Raw genomic sequence first — 21,531 nt, forward strand, 5'->3', positions numbered from 1 at the left:
TGTAAACAAGGAGCTGGTTTAAATGAGGCCCCTGTTTTAAATGGAAAAGGAAACCCAAGGGGGCAACCTACTTGGGGATGCCGGACCCGTAGGATCCAAGTGGGAGGGATGACAACAGCGGCATGTGCCCCTAGTGAGCAGGGCTCCTCAATGTGCTGCAGCATGAAGCATGAAACTTTACTGTGATACTGAAAGGAAAGGAAAAGGAGAGAGCCAGTTAGTGTCTACAGAACTGTCCCAGACAATCACAGTCTTCAGTGTGTCTGTTCCAAACACTGGCCACATCTACCCACGCAGCAGAATGATGTAGCAATCAGGGGGTAAAGTGATAAGGAATGGGCTGTACCACTTCAGATTGCAGGGGGCAGGATCACCATTTTTAATGTTTTTTTAAAAAACAACAACAACAAAAACTAAACAAGAAGAAGACTAGTACTTCCAAACTCTGGGGCGAGGGAGGCAAAGGAGGCAGAGGTGTTTGTGTTTAGAAAGGGAGGGCAATTTAGCAAACAGATACATGCGGCACTCACTGCTTGCTTACACCAGGAACAGCTGATGGCTACAATCTCCTTGCTGTGAAAGGCGAATTTTTGCTGGAAACCCTGCACAGGGAGACAGGAAAATAAGGAGCAAGTTGCACGTCACTTCAAGTTTTTTTATATATCATAGCAATAAACCCATTGTCCATGAATTTACAACAACAAAGAGTCCTGTAGCATCTTAGAAACAAATAAATGTAATGCAACGTGAATAGATTGTGGACATTGGAGCAGAAAAGACTATTTATGTATATGACCACAGCTGCGTGGATGTTATTGACTCAGAGATGGAAAGAAGATAAAGTCCCGACCAGAGAAGAATGGCAGACCAAAATTTTAATAAGGAATGGGGGAAATTTATAATTTATCTTAAAAACCATTGTAATCAGTTAAAATCATTAGTAGGATTGGAATAACACTCATAGTTTAATCATGAATTTTTGATATAATGGAGATGTAAAAGGTTTGAATTATTATAAAAGATGCAGAAGGAAATGACTAACAATAGGACCCACAAAGGGGAGGAGGGAAATCAAGGAGATTTTTTGGAATCTTGTTTTTATGTTGTATGCTGGATATGTGATTGTAAAACCTTAATTTGAAAAACCAAATAAATAAATTTATTTTTAATAAATAAATAAATAAATAAATAAATAAATAAATAAATAAATAAAATCCCGCCCTCCCCAGCGGAAGCCGGGCTCAGAGCGGCTAACAGTAGTAAAAATAAGACAGTTTACATAAAATCACAATCAATTAATTGAAATACATTCTAAAATCAATTCATTCTAAAATCAATTCAAAATCAAATGAATGGCAACCATTGGGCTGGAGTGCTATGAGGATTACAGAAGGAGGGGGTCAGACTACGCCTTGGCCAAAGGCCTGGTGGAACAGCTCTGTCTTGCAGGCCCTGTGGAAAGATGTTAAGTCCCGCAGGGCCCTCTTGTGACAGAGCGTTCCACCAGATTGGGGCCATGGCCGAAAAAGCCCTGGCTCTGGTTGAGGCCAGCCTAACCTCCCTGTGGCCAGGGATCTCCAAGATGTTTTTATCTGAAGACTGTAAGGTCCTCTGTGGGACATACCAGGAGAGGCAGTCCCGTAGGTACGAGGATCCTAGGCTGTATAGGGCTTTAAAGAAAAATACATTGTGGACAAATATCCTTCATCAGACACATAACTCTTGTTCTAATGTGCTAGTCTTTATAGGACCAAAAGGAAGTGTATTTCCCCTCCTACAGTCAGGGCTTTCCCCCCGTGAGTTCCGGCACCTCTGTAGCATTGCGGCATGGCGCTTGGGACTGCACAACAGAGGCTGTGGGTGGAACAGTGATCGGTGGGGCGCGGAGAGGTGAGCTCAACAACTTTGGGTGGCTGTTTCCCCCTACGTTTCTGAAAATGGTCTGTGGGTGAGAAGCTTGCCGTGAATCTCAGTTATGACACAGGGGTGGTTGTTGTTGTTACTGCTGTTAATGTGATTGTATAATTATATAAAAATTATAATACATATATTGCTGTTGTTTGGAGAAGGAAAACTCTGATCCCTCAGTGCCTTGCGGAATATATTTGGGAGAAGAAAAGGCTAAGGAGTAAACTCTACACAAATCCAGATTATAGTCCCTAAAACTGTTGAATGGCACCTTGTATGCCTCCTTCCAGCAACTCCTGAAGCCAAGCTGGAGAAGAATAAACATGCCTTCAGATGGAAACCAAGAGGTGATACTGAAGAGGCCTCAGAAAGATGCAAAGCAGTGTCAGAAAACAAAACTTCAGTACTGCTTCCCAGCAACTGAAGCACCTGATATAAGCTCAAGATGCGTAAGAATCTTGATCTGAAAAGGGGTTTTTTTGCAGATCCCAGTTCCAGCTTCATTGTACCCTTCAAGCTATATCCACACAGGTTTTCCCCTCACCTTTCCACACTGTCGACATTTCCCTTCCTGACGTCTCCGGTGTACCCAATGATGCCGCACAACTGTAGGCTGTGGAGAAACATGTGAACAGTTTAAAGGACGAGGAAATGGGAGACACATATACCGTCCCCTGAGCACACATCTAGGCTGGGGTGCTTAGAAGCCGAGGCCTCCAATGCTGCCTTGACAATCCAGAACAGAGTAAGCCAGCTTCACCTTCCCCTGCTTCAGAACCCCCTCAAACTCAGAAAGTATGCCTCAGAGCCAAACAAGGACAAATGCAGTACTTTCTTTTTAATGCAAGTACTTTCTTTTTAAGATGCACCAAACCAAAACTATTCAAAACGATATTTCATGGCATTGAATACAAGAATAGTCTACCATCTACATATTTGCCACGAGTAATACCTCAAGGCTATGAGCAAGCAATCTGTGTTGCAACACAGAGAGATTATACTATATGTAGCTTTTCTTTCTGAAACGAGGTTAAATACACAGGAGTAACAAGCAAGGCTGTGCTTAGTGGCAAAAGGAACAAATTCCTGGTCCCATTTAATAACATGGATCCTCACGGCTTCAAATTTATTAAATTGTTAGAAGTCGAATGAGTACAGGTCGTTTAGTGAAATTACCTTAACTTAACTACAACATGAGATAGTTGCTCATTTCATGGTTATGTCGAAAATAAAGTTCTGTGGGATGCAATCTGTAGGTTTGAAGGTGGCTGGCAGGTTGATTTTCAGCAATCCCATGCACTAAGACTTCTCTCACTGACTGAAATCAATGGACAGGGGCAAAGAGCAGGGCTTTCTCTGCAATTAAGTGCCTTCTCCCTTATTGGATTTCTTACTCTTCCTCACCACACCGCCCCGTTGCAAAAAAGAAGAAGAAGAAAAAGCCTTCCTGGCTATCTTTGTCTCTCAGAAATTAGCTAAAGGCATTTTATTTCAGCTGGTGTTCAGAGGCAGAAACAGATGCCAATTTTATGATAACTTGTTATTTTTTTATTCCCTGTAAATGTTTAATTGTTTATATATTTTTATGGTTGTTAATGTTTTACTACTAACTATTGCTCTATTCTTAACTGTAAGCTGCCCCAAGAGCCATTTTATAAAGGCCATGTGGTAGGATATAAATGCAATACATACATAAATAAATTTGTGCAAGTATTCAGCAAAGACCAGAATTTACTTTTTTTCCTAGTCTCTGTTGAAAGCAAAAGCTGCAAGCACTGCAACTCAGGAAAATGTGACCAGGTATTTATTTTTACATCTTTTCCTGTACAATGTTCTTAACATTTCTTAATTAAGAATATACACCAGAATATACACTCAAATATACACCAGATTCACTCCAATAATGATCCTATTAGGAGTCAGAAAGGTGAGACTCAAAGACAGGCTGCACTTCTAATCCCATCAAGCCAAGAGAAAACACACCAAAAAACAAGTCAGGATAAAACCATAGTGACTTGGTTACTAAGAATGACAGTTACAGTGGTACCTCGGAAGTCGAACGGAATCCGTTCCGGAAGTCCATTCGAATTCCAAAACGTTCGGAAACCAAAGCTCCTGCAGCCAATCAGAAGCTGCGGAAGCCGCATCGGATGTTTGGGTTCCAAAGAACATTTGCAAACCAGAAAACTCACTTCAGGGTTTGCAACATTCGGGAGCCAAAACGTTCAACTCACAAGGCGTTTGGGGTCCAAGGTACGACTGTACACCTTCCTCCACTGGGAATGCTATTTCTGTATGTTAAAATTGCTTGGATCTTTAAAAATATGTTCAAAGGAAGATTCCTTTAGGTCTATATCCAGTTTGAGAGCTGGTGCAAAGTCTGTTCAGGTGAAGCACAGGTTCAAGTTTTCTCTATGAAGCTGTAAGCATGTGGATGTGTTAAAATCTCACTTCAAGTATGGACGCTGCCTGATGGTTTGCCAGTATGGATGCTCATTGGCCCAGCCCTCTACCTTTCAGCACCATGGAGAGTTCTCTTCCTCTAGGGACTGAATTAAGTGGTGGGAAGTATGCAGTGACTAGCCACGCACTCCCCAGCATGCACCAGGCCCTTCAGAGGTTATCACTAGTAGCTCAAGAGTAGTTAATGATTTTTTTGGGCTACAACTTCCATTACCCCTGATCATTAGTCATACTGGTTGGTGCTGATGGGAGTCAGCATCTGAATGGCATAACACTGGCTACTGCATAACACTGAATGCATCTGAAAGGCATTACACTGGCTACCTCTGTACTAACTGGTAAATTAGTCCACTCTTTCCTTAGATTAGAAAACTCCACTCATTACTATAATGTATCAATAATAGATAATGGGTGGCATCTCGTTGTTGTACCTCAATGTGCAGGTTTTCAAAAGAAATGCTCATGAGGGATGAGCCATAGTGAGTCTTTTACTGCTCAGACACATGTTAGCACCTCAAGTTCAGGGGGGTATACAACTTTAAACCTGGCTATGGGCAGTTTGTCACTGCAGAACCGAATGAGGCCAAAGATTTCACAGCCACCTGCATCAAAGGGTGCATGCACACAATTTCCTTGTGCTACAGATCAATAAACAGTCCACAAAGCTCTTACCTCTCGGACATTTCTTGATCCAGATTCCCTGAAGGAAGGCTTGCATCGGAAATTTATCTGTGGATGTAACAGAAAGATGGGTGGAAAACTTTTAAAATAACAACAACAACAACAACAACAAATGTGAAGCATTTCTGTCCTGTGAGGAATACATTATTCGCCATTCCCTCTTTCCTCCCACTCAGTCCTCTCAATGAATAATTGAGCATATGCACATATGAGATTACTTTATATTGAGTCAAGCCATCAATTCATCTAGCTCAATACTATCTATTCTAACTGGCAGCAGCCCTGCAAGGCCTCTCACAGAGGCATTTCCCAGCCCTGCTGCTTGAAATCATTTAAGTGGAGATACCAGAGACTGAACCCAAGGCCAACTGGATGCAAAGCTATCGGCTTTGGCATCTCTAAATGCAAAAGTTATTTGCCTACAGAGTCAAAAAGGAACAAAATATGACAGAGGGAGCTTGGTTCTTAGGAATTTCTCCTAGCAGGCATATAAGTGTTCATGGAAATTGGATCCGGCAGGAACGTTCCTTTTTTTTAAAAAGGAGGTTGATATCCCATCTCTCCAAGCACAGCCCAAGAGCTTAACTAGATTTTACTCACTTTCTCTAGCTGTTCTATGCAGGGTGTGTGGACTACAATCTTGCAGGCAGCACACTTGCGCTTGGAGAGAGGTTTTTGCTGCAAGACAAGGAAGACAAGAGGTTTACATCATCTGCGAATGACTGGCAAGCCTGCAACAAGCTCAACACTCAAATAACTGTTTGTGCATATGGAACACACAAGTGTAGGGTAAGAATGCTGCAGGTAATGGCTTCCTCTTTGTCCTTCCATCCCAATATATGCACCAGGGGAGAGGATGGAGATGGAACGGATTGTGCATGGAGTGCATTACCTCCCACTTTCGTTGGCCATAATGAAGCAAATGGAATCCAGGCACTGAAATATATTGACCGACTGATCACAGCCCCCTACCCGCAAAGCAAAGGGTGCCATCAAAGGGATAGCTGGAAATATGTATTTATTTCTATCATTCTGTATACTTGAGGTGGATTGTCATTTTTCCAAAAGCCTTATAAATTAAAAACATAAAAACACCATGCAATCAGGGGGAGAATTACAAGCTAATTTAGATGAATTTGCATCAAGGAAGTTTCCTCCAGCTCTACAGGATAAACATAAAGCTTGTGATTGCATTTCCGCCTGCTTCTCTTTATTTTTAAATCTTCCTGGAAAGCTTTTTCAGTGTGACTCACCCTTTTGAGGCAGCCAAAAAAGATACAGGCGCACAGTACAAAAGGGGGAGGAAAATTCTGAATTCTAATACTAGTAAGATACAGTGGCTAGAATGAATAAAACTCATTTAGGGCAGTTTGTAGAATTTGCTACTTAAAAAAAAAAAGTTGGGAGGGCAAGGAAGGTCACCAAATGCTGAACAACAAGAATGCAGAGATAAGGAGTGTGTGGACATTTGGCAGAATTACCAACTTATCATCACAGAAAAATAGAAGTGTAGAGTTGGGTCCCTAATAGTCCTCTCATCCAACCCCCTGCAGTGCAGGGATATCAACTAAAGGATCCATGACCTCTGCTTAAAGAAGGGGTGTCCACCACCTCTTGTGAGAGTCTTACTGCCAAATAGTCCTTCCTGATGTTTAGTTGGAATCGCCTTTCTTTTAACTCAAATCCACTAGTTTGGGTCCTTCCCTCCAGATCAGGAGAATACAAGCTTGCTCCATCTTCCGTGTGACAGCCCTTCAGATATTTGAAGATGGCTACCAAACCTCCTCTCCATCTCCTCTTTTCCAGGATAAACATACCCAACTCCCTCAACTGTTCCTCACAAGGCTTGGTTTTCAGACCCTTGATCACCTTGGTCACCCTCCTGCCCATCTAGCCCACTATCAAGAGTGGCAATTCATTCAAGGCCCCAGGCAGCGTTGCTACCTCCAATCTTTTCTAGCGAGTGATGCTGGGGGAAGTGAGTCTGGGTCCTTATTGGCGGTATTCAACTAGGTTTTACCCAGAATCAACCCACTTATTCATATTCATTAATTTCAATGGATCTACTCCCAGTAAAACTAAGTTGAATACCACCCTAAGGACCCAAAGCATGTACTCTGCCGCTGAACGATCGTTCTCTATTACACATGAAGCTGCTTTACACAGCATGACTAGTTTGCCCTTGCACTGCTGTCCCTCAAATTGTTAAAAGAAGACATGGGCAGGGTGGGGGGGAGGCGGGAGAAATAATTTTGATTGGGACCTTTCCATGAGCAAAGAGTTTAAGCCCTGCTTGGTGGTGCCAATCCAGTTCAGGCCCTCTACCTTCAGGTTTTGGTTTTTTTTAAGAGCTACAAAAGAACAACCTATGCAGCAAAGATCACATCTAGTTTGACCCAGAGGCTGTTGCCTGACTGGCAGCAGTTCTTTGAGACCCTTTTAAATGGAGCCGCCAAGGACCTTCTGCACAAAAAGCTCATGCTCCACCACCAATACATTGCCCCACTTTTACTTAGACATTTTTGTAGAAATACGCTGTAAATGTGCAGGTTCTCTCTGTGCAGCTAATAACACTACACACACACACACTGCAATTCAAAACAATAAGCAAAAAGGTTTCTCATGTTCATACTTCCAGATTTTGTGCTAGACACCAAATCCCACAATGTATGCTAAGTATCCTTTAAAAATCACCAGGTGCCAATACCCACTGCACAAATAGAAGTGATGTGAAGGGCCACTCCCCCCCCCCCCCGTACACCACCCTCATTTTCCCCAAAGAAAAATATTTGCTCACGTAACCTCTGCTTGATGGTGTTCTGGGATGTGCAGTTTAAGGCATTTTTTTGTTTCCTCCACTAGATGGTAGTGCAGACTCACACAAAAATCAAGTTGACCAGTTAGGGGCACCCTCTTGCCAAGACTTACCAGCATTTTTGCAACACAGTTTTGTTCCCCCACATAGCAGAAGTCCCCAGAGACATTGGTTTCAAACCAAATGTGCTCCCCGTAAACTGCAGCCTCCTGAAAGACAGAAGTAATGTGTTGTCATTCCACAGTACTGTTGCAGGGTCACACTCAGTTCAGAACCTAGCCACAATTCCATCCGGTCATTAGCTTCAGGGGAACTAACTTGCCTCCCCACTTCAGCCCCACAGATGAACTGAGTCAAAACTACACATTGCTTTAACCAAGCTTCTTTCTAGCAAGACTCCACCGCCACACACATGCCTCGGCATCATCCTGTTGCACATTCTGCTTCCCTGTGCCTACCAGTTATTTGCCGCTGACCTGAAGCAGGCAAAAGGAAAGGATTTGGTTCGGCCTACAAGCACGACATACCAATGGCTCTGGTCAATGGGAAGCATAAAATGGCCAAATACTTTCATGTATAGATATGGGGATAGGAGGGGACTTGCCAATGTGGCAGGAAATAAACAGATTTCAACACGTGGCTCCCATTTGACCTTCACGGGTTAGCTTTGAATTCACCCACATGGCAGCTTCCCATGCTGCCAGTTGATTGCTGTAATGCAGAGCACAACCAGAGCTACAGGAACTATCCTGTGGAAACTCAGGTTCTATCACTCCAGAGAAATGCACTACTTGTTTCCTGTCTGTCTCCCATGGAACTCAAGGTGATACTTATAGGGTTCTGTGCCATCTCCCATACAGGCACTGACCAGACCTACTTGGCTTCAGTAAGGCTGATGTATCAAGTGACTTGACTTCAGACTACACCCTGGCCAATGATACCCTTGCTCCAGAAAGCCACCTATGTGTGGATTTGTACTGGGCGAAACTTATGCAGCCAAGCCAATGGGAAAGAACCCATTCATTATCTTTCCATGCACCCCCCCCACAAGGGGAGAAGGTAGAACTTACGCTCCAGTCGACAGTACTGCGGATCTCCCTGTCTGAATCGCTTCTCAGGGCTAGTGGGGGGGTTGGCTGGGCAACCAGGTGCTGGAGACCAGACTTGGCAATAGCTTTTCTGAAAGACAGGAAGAAGATTGTCCATAAAAACACCTGGAATCATATTAATCATTATTATTCCTAAATGCAGCATTTGCAAGCCTTCTGGGGGGAAAGGATGCTAAAAAGAAAGGCATTCCATGTGTTAATATCAATTCTAAAAAGCTGCCTAAAATGAGGCAGAAATTATCGGAAATCACAGAGCAGGTAATACTTACCCAACTCAGTGGTAGGCAGTAAGTTTTATTTTCTACCTTGTGGCAATGAAAAACAGACTATTCTTCATAACCGCTTTAAGTCATGCCACACAGCAACTACTAATAAATGCCAAATTACTGGCATGCTGAAATTTACCATGTGGACTGGGCATTTTGTACCATGCCACTGCAAACACCAGCCATGAAGAAAGGCACGCAGTGGTTTAGTTTAAAAAATCCAAGTGGCAGTTGAATGTATATTATTTCCATGAATCCTTCCTCCCAAAGGTGTGTGTGTGTGTGTGTGTGTAGAATATTCCACGAACAGATCACTATTCTCTCAAGTGGATGAAGACTAATAACACAATAACACAGGCTTGTGAGACTCCTGGGAAGATGAAACAGAGCCCAGGTTTCCTGCTGCTTCTGAAGCAAAACATTCCAAGGCTAATTGGGGTGAGAGTGGGAGAAGCAGCTGGGCATCTCAAAATTTTAGAGCGCATATTTAAGATCACACATGGGTTTTACTCTAGATCAATTCATCAAGGACAAATCATATTCGTGTTTCTTGTCCTCCTCACTATGTATATGTGTGTGTGTGCGTGCACGCATGAACACACACACACATTTTTATCCCATCCTTCTTCCAAGTAACTCAAAGGCTTTTACCCTCAAAAACTCTCAGATGCAGGTGAGGCTGAGAACACACAAATGGCCTGAGTTACCCCAGTCAACTTTGTAGCTAAGCAGGGATGTGAATCTACCTAAGTTAAACATGGTAGCACTACACCCCACACAATCAATGTTACAGTCATAAAGGTCCTTTAAAACTATTATTATTATTATTAATCTTTGCCACTTCTGAATGCTTTTCCTACTCTCTCTCTCCCTCTCTTTGTTTTTGTGTGTGTTGTGAAATTGTGTAAAGTGACATTAAAGCCATACATGTAATATTTTGTGTGCATCTTAATACATTAATTGGTCAGAGCTGCTGCTCGTTTCACACAGGGACTTTTTACAGAAATCTGGCTCCTCCATCATTCAAACACCATATACAATTGGCAATTCTTGGCCAAGGTACAAGGCAACCTGCAATACCAAACAGACTTTGTGGGAAGATGCAGGAAAACAGCCAGCTCTTTGATGGAAGAGCACCCTCAAGGACCACATGAAGGATCCCTTTTTCATGACAGATCCCTTATTCAACCACATTACACCTCTATCGGGGGTAGGGAAACAGGAAGCAGGGAGGAAAGGGTCACGGCAGCCAGGAGACCAATGCAGTGCAGAGGTATAAAATGTCACAGTTGGAAACTCCCATGTTCAAATCCCTGCTTGGCTATGATGCTTACTGGGTGTCCTTGGGTGGCTCACTTTCGCTCAGCCGAATGAACTCAGAATTTCTTGGAGGAAGAGCCAGACAGAAGTGCAACTGGCGGAAATGGGGGGGGGGAGACCCACTGCACCTGTCCTGTTCTCAGAAAGACACAGCACAAGCATGCTTCTTTCATAACTGATCAATCTGCAAGGAAGCACTGTGGTTGTGAGTCAGGGCTGTGCTGGTCCTCTCCCCTCCACCTCTACCCCAAAGAGCTTAGTACCCCTGATAAAGCCATACATACGGCAGTAGGGCTCTGCAACCTTCAGGGGAGTCGCTGCCGCAGCCATTGTGGGCAAGATCCATTCCCAGGCATTTATGGGTAGTCAACGCCAGCCAAGTGGTCCCTAGAGGAACCTTCCACCTCCTGGCAGCCCTCCGTGTCCTGCATGACTGGAGCAAAGCACCCGGCTTGGGGGTTTCACTTGAGCGCCGCCTCTGGCTCAAGCATCTGTAGCGGCCTTGAAGCCCGTAGGCTGCTCTGCTGTGCACAAACTCTGCTGGGAGGAGGTGGGAGGACCTGCGGCGCAGGTAATGAGGGTCTCGCAGGAGAAGCCTCAGGTCGGCAGGGTGCTGCGTGGCAGGACCGGGACACCGCGAAAGCTCAGCTTGCAGCTCCTTCCTCTCCTGCTCCGCTCTCAGGCCAGATCCTTCAGAGCCTGAAGAGGCAGCTTCCTCACTCCAGTCACTCTCCTCAAGCCCCTCCTTGGGGGACTCTGAGCTGGAGCTCTCAGTGCAAGGCGACTGCCTCTTTCCTTCCGCCTCATACACCTGGATGAGGCTGGCCAGCAGCAAGGAGGGCCCTATGAGATGAGTATCTATGGTGCGTACTCGCCCCCCGCGCTTCTTCTGGACGGAAAACCGAGGACTCAGGCGAGGGGTCGTGGTGCTGGATCGCCTCCTGCTGGAGCTCGCCCTGAGTTTGTGCCGGGAGCCCAAGCAAGACAGCCCTTGCAGGTGAGTGCAGGATTTGCGGCGGTGTTGCGTTAGGGTGGCAGAGGGCTGGCCCACCACAGAGCGCCGCCTTGCTTTGCTGGCCGGCAGGGCCACCACACTGGTGCGCCGGGGCCCTAGCGGCACAGTCTTCTTCCTGAAGTGCCTTTTGAAAAAGGATTCCATAGCAAATGGGGGCTGTTGACAAAGAAACCAGGTGTTTTAAATGAGGACTCACCCGCCCACCTACCTAACCTGGCCTTCAAGATCTAAATGAATAAATCATGGGGCACCCCAGACCCCAAGCACTACTTGGACACCAGCCCCGGCCCTCCCTGACCCTCCAAGCTCCAGCCAATTCTTTTTGGCCATAACCAGTCCTGTGTCAGCTTCTGACGCCCAAACAATAAGACATCTAGTACCCTCTCACTCAGTGGAGCCAAGTCACCCAAAATATCCAATTCACCACACAGCACTAGGGGAAGAGAAAGAGAAAGAGAAAGAGAAAGAGAAAGAGAAAGAGAAAGAGAAAGAGAAAGAGAAAGAGAAAGAGAAAGAGAAAGAGAAAGAGAAAGAGAAAGAGAAAGAGTTTCACTTATGGGGAGATTACTGAGCCAGAAAACTAGTACTGGTGTTATTGTTATTTGTGGCCAATCTGAATGTGGAAAAATGCAAGAACTGAAAACGGTGCTGAAATGGCTACCATGTGACAACTGGTGCTTCCCAACGCAAACTCTGAGGCACATGGGTGAAATCTAAGTGTCAGCGAGTCAACGGCTCATACTAAAAGGAGGTGCTTTGGCTCCATGGACTTTTTCTGCATCTGCTATATCCCATAACAAGCAACAAGCATTTACAGTGGTGCCCCGCAAGACGAACGCCTCGCAAGACGAAAAACCCGCTAGACGAAAGGGTTTTCCGTTTTGGAGACGCTTCGCAAGACGAATTTCCCTATGGGCTTGCTTCGCAAGAAGAAAGCCCATAGGGAAATCTCCGGGGACCTCTTTTAAATGCTAGCGGTGGGGAGCAAAGCCTTCCCCCCCCCGGCCTTCAGAAGAGGTCCAGGAAGGCCGGCGGGGGCCAAAAGGCTTTGCTCCCCACCGCCAGCATTTTAAAAGCAGTCCGGGATAGCAGGGAAGCGCTTCCCGCTATCCCGGATGGCTTTTGAAGGCAGGCGGGGGGAGCAAAGACTTTTAAAACGCCCGCCAGCGTTTTAAAATCGCCCCGGGACAGCGGAGGAATTCTCCGCTGTCCCGGGGCGATTTAAAAGCCCCCGGGAAGGCAGGCAGGGGGGGGACAAAGACTTTTGCCGCCCGCCCGCCTTCAGAAGAGGTCCGCTGTCCCGGGGCGATTTTAAAACGCTGGCGGGCGGCAGCGCTGCCGCCCGCCAGCATTTTAAGATCGCCCCGGGACAGCGAAAAAGTCTCTGCTGTCCCGGGGGCTTTTAAAATGCTGGGGGACGGCAGCGAAGCTTTCGCTGCCGCCCGCCAGCATTTTAAGATCGCCCCGGGACAGCGGAAAAGTCTCCGCTGTCCCGGGGGCTTTTAAAATGCTGGGAGACAGCAGCGAAGCCTTCGCTGCCGCCCGCCAGCATTTTAAGATCGCCCCGGGACAGCGGAAAAGTCTCCGCTGTCCCGGGAAGGCAGGCGGGGGGGGGAAGCAAAGATTTCGCCCCCCACCAGCCTTCAGAAGAGGTCGGGGGACAGACTGTCCCCGGACCTGGTCTGAAGGCGGTTTCCATAGGAACGCATTAATTGATGTTTAATGCATTCCTATGGGAAACCGTGCTTTGCAAGACGAAAAACTCGCAAGACGAAAAGACTTGCGGAACGAATTAATTTCGTCTTGCGAGGCACCACTGTATATAAAGACACCACCACTTGTATATAAATATGCAAAAAAATAGGAAGCAGCTAACCTTAAATGAGGTGTCAAGGATAAAAGCTGCTCAGGCTACCTCTGTTCTATTTTAAAACAGCCTGGGCCTGAGTGCAAACAAAATACACGTTGGTTCAATCTGCTTCCTGCTTGTCAACTGTACACAGAAGATCAAAACTGGAAGAGCAGAACATTTTCCATTTCGTGAAATTTAAAGCTCAGTTTAGAGAATTTGGTCCAATAAAAAAACAGCCAGAAGCAGACAAAGAATGAGACAAAAGATGACAAAAGATGCGTCTGTGAAGCAATAGCAGAGCTCTACTGATGCCTAATAATGGAACAACAGGAATTCTTTTTCTTTTCTTTTTCTTTTAACTACTTGCCAGCACTCACTGTGCTCAATGCTCAATGAATAACTGCTCAGAGTTCTAAAATACAATTGTTCCCGAGGTCTCTTATCTTTCTATATCTGCAACAAGCACTCTGTTCAATCCCAAGTGTAAAGCACATTTTAGGTCCCTGTTAGTCATACTCTCTATATGATGTGAGTAAACTTCAAAAAGATTGCTTTTTTTTCAAGCAACAGTAATTCTTAATAGTCAGAAGTATCCAAATCTCACTGCAAGGCTCAGCAACCATTCCAATCTGCAACTGGATAGTCATACGTTTTGTGCACAGCAAAATTGACTCATGTTTCTTGATTTAATCTATAGCTCCTAGTTTTGATAGGATATCAAAAGACAGTAATGTGATGATATCCAGGTATCCCCCACACCTGCCATGAGGCCAAAACTTTTCAGAAGTCTGTTAAAACTGGGGAGGCAGATTATGTGGAAGTTACCCTGCATTAGCATTTCTTTCAAGCAGTCACTTTCCACAGCAAGTAATTAGAGATTCCTTTAGATTTGCATTTAGCTCCTACATACAGCAATGAAAATGTCTCTGTCACTCAAATCTGGGCAGCCCAATTTGTGTATTATACAATTTGTTTGTTAATTATATTATAAATACAAGGCATTTTCTAAGAGCTGCCCCTTGCACATGCTACAAAAAGTTGAGAAAGAAGCAGTGGAAAACTCTTCTTGCCTTGACATTTGCTCATGGCACTAAATAACAGTCCTCTATTACTCTTGCATTATTTGTATAGTGAAACCAGTTATACACAACGTGCCCTTTCAGCTGTCATTGTTCCTTAAGGCTGAGAACACAGCAAAGCATGCGATGTGACTCCTATAGTAAAGGTAAAGGACTTCTAGATGGTAAAGTCCAGTCAAATTCAACTATAAGGTGCAGCGCTCATGTCCGCTTTCGGGCTAAGGGAGCCGGAGTTTGTCCGCAGACAGCTTTCCAGGTCATGTGGCCAGCATGACTAAACCACTTCTGGTGCAACAAAATGCCATAACGAGTGCTGGAGCACACGGAAACTCTGTTTACCTTTCCAACACAGTAGTACCTATTTATCTACTCATGTGGATATGCTTTCGAACTGCTAGGTTGGGAGGAAGACTACTATGACAGGCTGCTGTGTCATATTGTCCCTGTTCTTGCTGCTTCACAGTTAAAAGTTACAAGGGGGAATCCTTGCTTTTCTCCCAGATTTTGAAACCTTGGCAGAACAAAGCACTCACCCTTAGCCTGTAGAATTCAGCCCAGATTTGAAGGAAATGTAATACCTTCAGAGTCAGCAGTAGTAAAGCTAAAACAACACAATTTTATTGGGAATAAATGCTGGCATTTTGTTCTTCAAATCTATTTAATTCAATTCAGTTTAATGGCATGTATTGTAAAGTAATTGTGGATAGGATTGCTGCCTTAAACATATATTTAAACTCGTTAATTTTAAAAAATCAGCTTCGCAGCCAGGGTTCATTGTGCCTCTCTACCCCTTCTTGTACAGCAAACACATGTGCATTAACTTTCCCAAGCACCTGAGTATTACTTGTCCCTTTGATTCTCAAGAGAATGTTATGGGTATTGGTGGTTTAATCCTTTCACATCCAGGATAGAAATGCAGTAACCTTTTTGTACCTCCTCTGCCAGCCTCCAGCACAGCAAGATAGTAATAATTTGTTTTGGGGTTTGGTAGGATTATTTACAAAGCTGCCTAACACTATCCTTTCACTCCAGCAAACTGAATGTTACTGAAGATTCCCAAGTCAAAACATACACTGAAGATCAGTAAGAGACCACACGGGGATAATTAATTCTGAATTTTAGAGCCTGTGCAGTGTGACCACAAGTAGACCATAAGGGAAGTTATGTCCCACTGAATTTGGTGAGATTTGCTCCTGAACATTGGTACGAGTGCACAGAAACATATTCCTGATGTGAATAAAAGTTTTCCCGGACTTCAGTCTGTTTGTGACAGTACAGCATGTGCTGGTATCCCGTCAGAGCTTTGAAATACTCATTATGGCATAAGCTTTTTTGCACTATAGTGCACTTCATCCTGCATCTAACAGAGTAGGCTCTAGTCCATGAGGGTTTACACCACAATAAATCTGTTAGTCTTTAATGTAGCATAAGACTTAGTAGGTTTTGCTGAAACAGACTAACACAACTACCCCTCAGGAACATATTGCCAAAAAATGAGTTTCGGAACAAATCTGTTGTTCTAGTGTATTGTTTGGCTTTAAGTTCATAAGTTTATTGTTTTAGTGATGTCTTCCATCTGAAGTTGACCAAGAATACAAAGTCTGTCAGCCTACGGGCTGGTTTTCTTGAGCTAGCCGTCCAAGACTGCAGTGGGCATCACATACAGCTCAATAAAGGCAATTCCTGAGGAAGCTGGTGAGGAGTTTGGTCAATAAACTAGCTTTAAAATGCTCTGTCCTCAAGAGTGGATACCGAGGGGGAAATCTAGTGTTTCTAATTAGTTGCAGGTCCCTTGAGTCAATCCCTAAGTAGATACTTATTCAGGGTTAAAGCAGAACTCAGTTCTGGAAAATAATAATGGACTGAAACATCTTGACAAGCTGCTTTCCAGAGTTGGTTTTCACCCAATTCCATATAGCACAGTGCAGGAAAACACTCAATAGGCATAGTAGCATTTTTTTAAATATATATATACTTTAACTAAACTCAATCCGCTTTTGTCTTAATTGCTGGCCACCCAGATTCTATATGAAGAAAAGCTGCTGATATTCCTGATGGTAGAGAGTATAGCTTCCGGGGGGGGGGGGGGATATTTTGCACGGTTTCCAAAACCTTAATGGCATGTGAATCAGTGACACAGATTTCAACGCCATGGCATAGAGCATTTGAGCAAGCACTTTGTTACCAAGTATCTTTAGGGCAGGTTCCATTACCTGCCCTCCCTTACTGTAACTGAACTTAATCAATGCTCCTATGGTTTTTGTGCTCTGCCTCCATATGACACTTTCCAAGAGAGGGCTTCGCTAAAGGGTAGACCCAGGTATCTAAATGAATGAGTCTGTTCTATAGTTTTCTGATCTAAACACCACTTATACCTAGGACTGTGTTACTGGGGGGGGGGGTCGCATTGGCCAAATACGACACCAAATCATTACTATAAAAGTTAAAAATAGTGGGAGCTAGAGTGCAAACTTGCTTCATTCCTCTCAAAGTCTTAAAAGCATCGGTCATACCATCATTTAAACTTACTCTGACCCTCATTTCTGTGTTACTGTACAGTTCTTGGATCAATAGCAGAAGTCTGCAGCCAATGTTGGCAATTTGAATTTTCTCCCACAGTCTATTTCAATTAGGAGTCGAATGCAGCAGAAAGATCAATCTCAATGTATATTTCCTTACAATATGGTTCAGAGTAAAACACTGATCAATGGCGCTGTATCTTCCTCTGAACCCTGCTTGTTCTTCATGAATAATGTTGTTACTTTGCAACCAGCCTGACAATTTTTGAAGGCGATACCGGGAATATAGCTTTGCAGAGATGTCTAACAAGCTAATTGGCTGATAGTTTGTTGAGCTTTCCTACCTCCTTTCTTATAAATCAGGAAACTGATAGTCATTTTCCAATGTTGTTTATAGTGGTAAATAAGCCACTCAGGATAGGCACCCAACCATTCTGCATATTCCTTACAGAGGTCAGGTGGAAGCTTTTATCTTCTCTAACAGCTTTATTTTATTTCAAGCACGAAACCGGACCTTTATCTCATTATAGGAGGCTGGTTGTCATATTCAGGTAGGTTTGAGAAATCCTTACACACTGCTGGTACATGTGATTGCCCACCAAATACATTGGGAGAAATATTTAACCCAATCAGAGGCAGGAATCAAGGCTTTCTGTAGTGATCTCACTTCATTTAAACCCAAGAATTTCTCTTCCTTCTGCTACATTACTGCTAGTCCCAATTCCTGCCTTTCCTTTGTAATATTCATGACACCCCCCCTCCTTCCTATCTCTTTGGTAAACAGACCAGGACTATATTCATATAACAGCTGTCAAGTGAGGACACCCCTGTAGCCAGAGTGGGGCAAACTGATGCACCACCTCGCCTCTCAAGCTGTGCTTCCCCACCCTGTGGATTTGGAGGAATTTTTGTTTGTGTGTGACATGACAGCCTCCCTTTAAAGAATGACAGCTTGCTTTAAGAACAGGAGCAATTTACGAACAGAACCTCTAAAAAATCAGTGAACAAGTCAGGACAAATGCACAACAAAAGCCTCATCTGGGAGAGCCCCCCAAATTCTGCTCACTCAAGACTTTCCCTGACTGAGGGTGGGTTTTTCATTATCACAATCATCCTGTAATCCCTTAAGCGATTCTGAAAAAACCAGGCAGTACTGATCCTTGAAGAGTTAAATATTAGAACTTTGTATTATGGGCTAGTCTACCTCAGATTCTCCTTTTGCTCTGCTTTTCAGTTTAAGTTGCGTTCTCTAGTCAGCCAGCAATAAGAAAGCATGCCTGCAGTAAAAAGTAAGAATTTCTTTATTCTGCAGTTATTATGATGAGCACAGGAGGATTGCTGAAAAGGTGTACTGTGAACCTACCATGGAGAAAGCTCACATGTACACAAAGTATTTTTATAAGTTTATAAAATGACCATCTACAATGTAGTAAATATTTTACAAAGTTAAGGACTCTGTCTCACTGACTTCAACAAGAAAGTTATGCATATTTTTCTCAACATCACTCTCCCTAAATGCTCAACCATGGTTGCATTGTAACACACTCTTACTTTGCTTTTAAACCTGTTTTTGTTTGTTTTGTTTGTATTGGTGTTGCGATACAATATTAAAACTTATTTTTTGAGATACCTCCTCACTAATTTTTAACCTCTAAATTACAGCATAAACTAATTTGTTTGCTTTACACCTTTTGGTATCCCCCTTGTTCACTGCCTCCCTAGCAAAACAAAACATATGCCTGTCATTTAATTCCTGGTGTTCATACTAAACTTTCTGTTAACCTGCATAATTAGCTATGTAAAGGTCAGGTTAGCAAACTCCCTGTATTAACTTACATAACACTCCCCTTTAGGAATGGGGCTGCCCCACCTATGGAGCTGAGAGAAGAGATCTTACATAAACCAACCTGACTTTCACGTTGAACCTCAACATGAGTTTCAAACCTCCTATCAGGCTGGCGGAAGAATTCGTTTAACAATCAAGACTTTTTTTATGAACAAAACCCATACTACATGTTGCCGAACTGAATGATATAATAATCTATAGTGTTTGTGTGATGAGAATGAAAAGCTTTAGGTGCAATTAAACATCATGTTATGGTGATCGTCCTGTCATGACAAACATTGCAGCTTGCTAGGTGGAACGATCCCCACAGGCTGTTCTCCTGACACACAACCCCCCCCCGAGCCAATTCTGGGGGGCGTTGGGGGAGGACAGGAGAGGGGTGGAAGCCCTTGCAAAAGCCTTGTGCTGATGGGACTTGTTAGGTGAATCATGCTCTTTGTGTCTCTGAAACTGTAGATATTGTAAATATTAGTTCGTGTGAAGCAAAACTTATTATTTATTATTAATCATTATATTTATGGATTGGCTTTCCTCAGATACCATCACAATGTACAATGAATAATAAGCAACAAAATTACATCTGAAACTAAAACATATTCAAAACTGAAATATCCACAAAGCAACAAACCACACAGCAACTGCTGCATATCTACTGTAATTGAAAATGGCCTATTGCATTTACTCAGAGTGCTGCTAATCCATACTGAATCTTTGCAGTGGAAATAAGAACATTTGTTGTTCTAGCATTTTTGCGTATCTGAATATGCTGCATAAAGAAGTCTTACAGAATTTATTTCTGATATCCTTAAAGTCAGGGGGGAGGGGGGGAGAAAGAGAGAGCAACACGCAACATGCACACACAGTTTCTCTAAAGGCCCTGATTCCGGATCATAAGCCCTTTCACTAGCAAAGCTTGGGGCTTTGATCTGCTAATGATCTGTAATCAGGGTTGTGATAAGCTTAACTTAATGGGGCATGTTTTCCTTTCAAAAGGCAGCTGAAACTCCAGCTTAATAACCAAGCTGGGTCAAGTCACACAAAGCATGTTCCTTCCTCTCAGCCTTCTAGCAGGAAGTGTGGGTGCCAAGATCAAGTTCCACACATCTCACTGTATCTTGCCTTATTCCCTAGAGCTAAGCAGAGCCAGGAGAAAGTTCAGCGCAAAGGGCTGTCAACTGAGATATCCCCAAATCCAAGGAGAGTTCCAGCTTATTGCTCTGCACTGTCTTAACACCACCCCCCTGCATACAACAGGTTTGGCAATCCCCAGCCACAACTCCCAACAAGTCACTAGGCAGTTGACTACAAAGGCTCCAACCATCAGTGCCCCCTGTACGTCTTTTGGTGTGTAGACTGAAAGATGTGTAAAATGTGGGTATTCCTGTGGCCCTCGCTTTGCCATTTACCCCTAGAGTAAGACACAAAGCCTGTTGTATGCAGCTAGCCTGGGACTAGTTTACTTGCAACACAGGTTAAGAGAGGGCACAGGAATGTCCATTTCTCTCCCTTCCAAAAGGCAACAGACTGCAAAGAGAGCATATTGCAGGAAGGGCAGACCCTGAAGCCTGCCAAGTGGGGTTTTTCCTATAACATCAGCTACTAGCATCCCCAGGATCAGGAAACTGCTAGAAGTACAAGCGCTATTAATAATCCCCACTGTTGACACAGGGACCTCGTGGGCTCTGCTCACTATCGCTTTGCCATCAGAACGCTAAAAACAGGCAGCCGCGGAGGCTTGGGAAGCTTGGCCGGGGATTCCGCTCCAACTCCAGTGCGGCTCACATGCCAGAGCTTTCCTTCAGCTCGTGTTTCCTTACTCCCACACCCTCCTGACATCCCAAGATGCACTTTCTCATATACGAAGCTGCCTCTGCCTCCCCTCTCAAAGATCCTCTTTCCATTCTAGCTGGGCTGTTGCATCTCCTGATCTGCAGCGGCTGCACCACACAGAACTCAACCATGCTGAGCTTGCCGAAGGCATGCGGGAAGGAGGAGGGCTTTCCTTGCTATGATAGTTGCCAGGGCCTACGCTCCGCTAGATGCAGCACACCAGATTAGATGGGCCATTTGCGGTTGAGCAGCATGACCGAAAGCCACAGTGGCTTGAGAAGAAGGAGGGTGTGCATTTCTCACAGGGTCTTCCCCTGACTCGAAAGAGTTAGCTGGCCCGGCCCAGTTTCCCCTTTCATTTCCCAGTAAACGTGGCATATGAATCATACACCACATGCACCCACCTGGCACCAGAAACATGCAGGGGATGATCCTTGAGATGCAAAGCCTCTTGAATCATCTGAGGCACTTGAGTTCTCAGTTATCGGAGAGGGACACTCAACATTTGCCTGAACAGAAGTTCTCTTTCTCTCTCCCCACCAACTGCCTTTTAACCAGAAAGGATGTGCTTGTTAAGCTGCCAAGAACTCTGAAGTACACAGGCAGTTATCACAGAAGCCTCCGCAGTTTGAGTGCCTGGCCTTCAGAGCCAAGCTTGCACGTACGTAACAGCCTTGTGGGGTGAGAGAACCAAGCTGGCTGTGCGCGAGCAGCAGCCAAGTCTTATTTTAGGGCTCGCTGAAGAACCACAACCAAGTGCCAAGGCCTGCTCGAGGAGCAGGTGTGTCTGCTCACACTCAGACTTGCTACTGAGGAAAGCAGTATTGG

The 21,531-nt window shown here is 44.3% G+C and overlaps 1 protein-coding gene across 12 annotated transcripts in view; it reads right to left on the bottom strand.

Moving 5' to 3' along the window:
• DGKZ (diacylglycerol kinase zeta) overlaps window positions 1–21,531 on the bottom strand; it is a 133,313-nt gene that overhangs the window by 34,420 nt on the left and 77,362 nt on the right. For 9 of the 12 annotated variants that reach the window (XM_081900981.1, XM_081900980.1, XM_081900978.1 and 6 more), the window contains 7 exons: window positions 8,938–9,046; window positions 7,981–8,076; window positions 5,653–5,730; window positions 5,044–5,100; window positions 2,453–2,521; window positions 531–602; window positions 72–188 (listed from right to left, as the gene is read on the bottom strand). In XM_081900981.1, the coding sequence (XP_081757107.1) occupies window positions 72–188; window positions 531–602; window positions 2,453–2,521; window positions 5,044–5,100; window positions 5,653–5,730; window positions 7,981–8,076; window positions 8,938–9,046 (598 nt within the window). Of the gene's footprint in view, window positions 1–71; window positions 189–530; window positions 603–2,452; window positions 2,522–5,043; window positions 5,101–5,652; window positions 5,731–7,980; window positions 8,077–8,937; window positions 9,047–10,846; window positions 11,734–21,107; window positions 21,179–21,531 lie in introns of those variants that run through there. The other 3 variants (XM_081900979.1, XM_081900975.1, XM_081900986.1) reach the window with 2 other exon arrangements.

Source organism: Podarcis melisellensis, assembly GCF_964234715.1.
Source record: "Podarcis melisellensis genome assembly, chromosome: 1".
NCBI classification, from domain to species: domain Eukaryota; kingdom Metazoa; phylum Chordata; class Lepidosauria; order Squamata; family Lacertidae; genus Podarcis; species Podarcis melisellensis.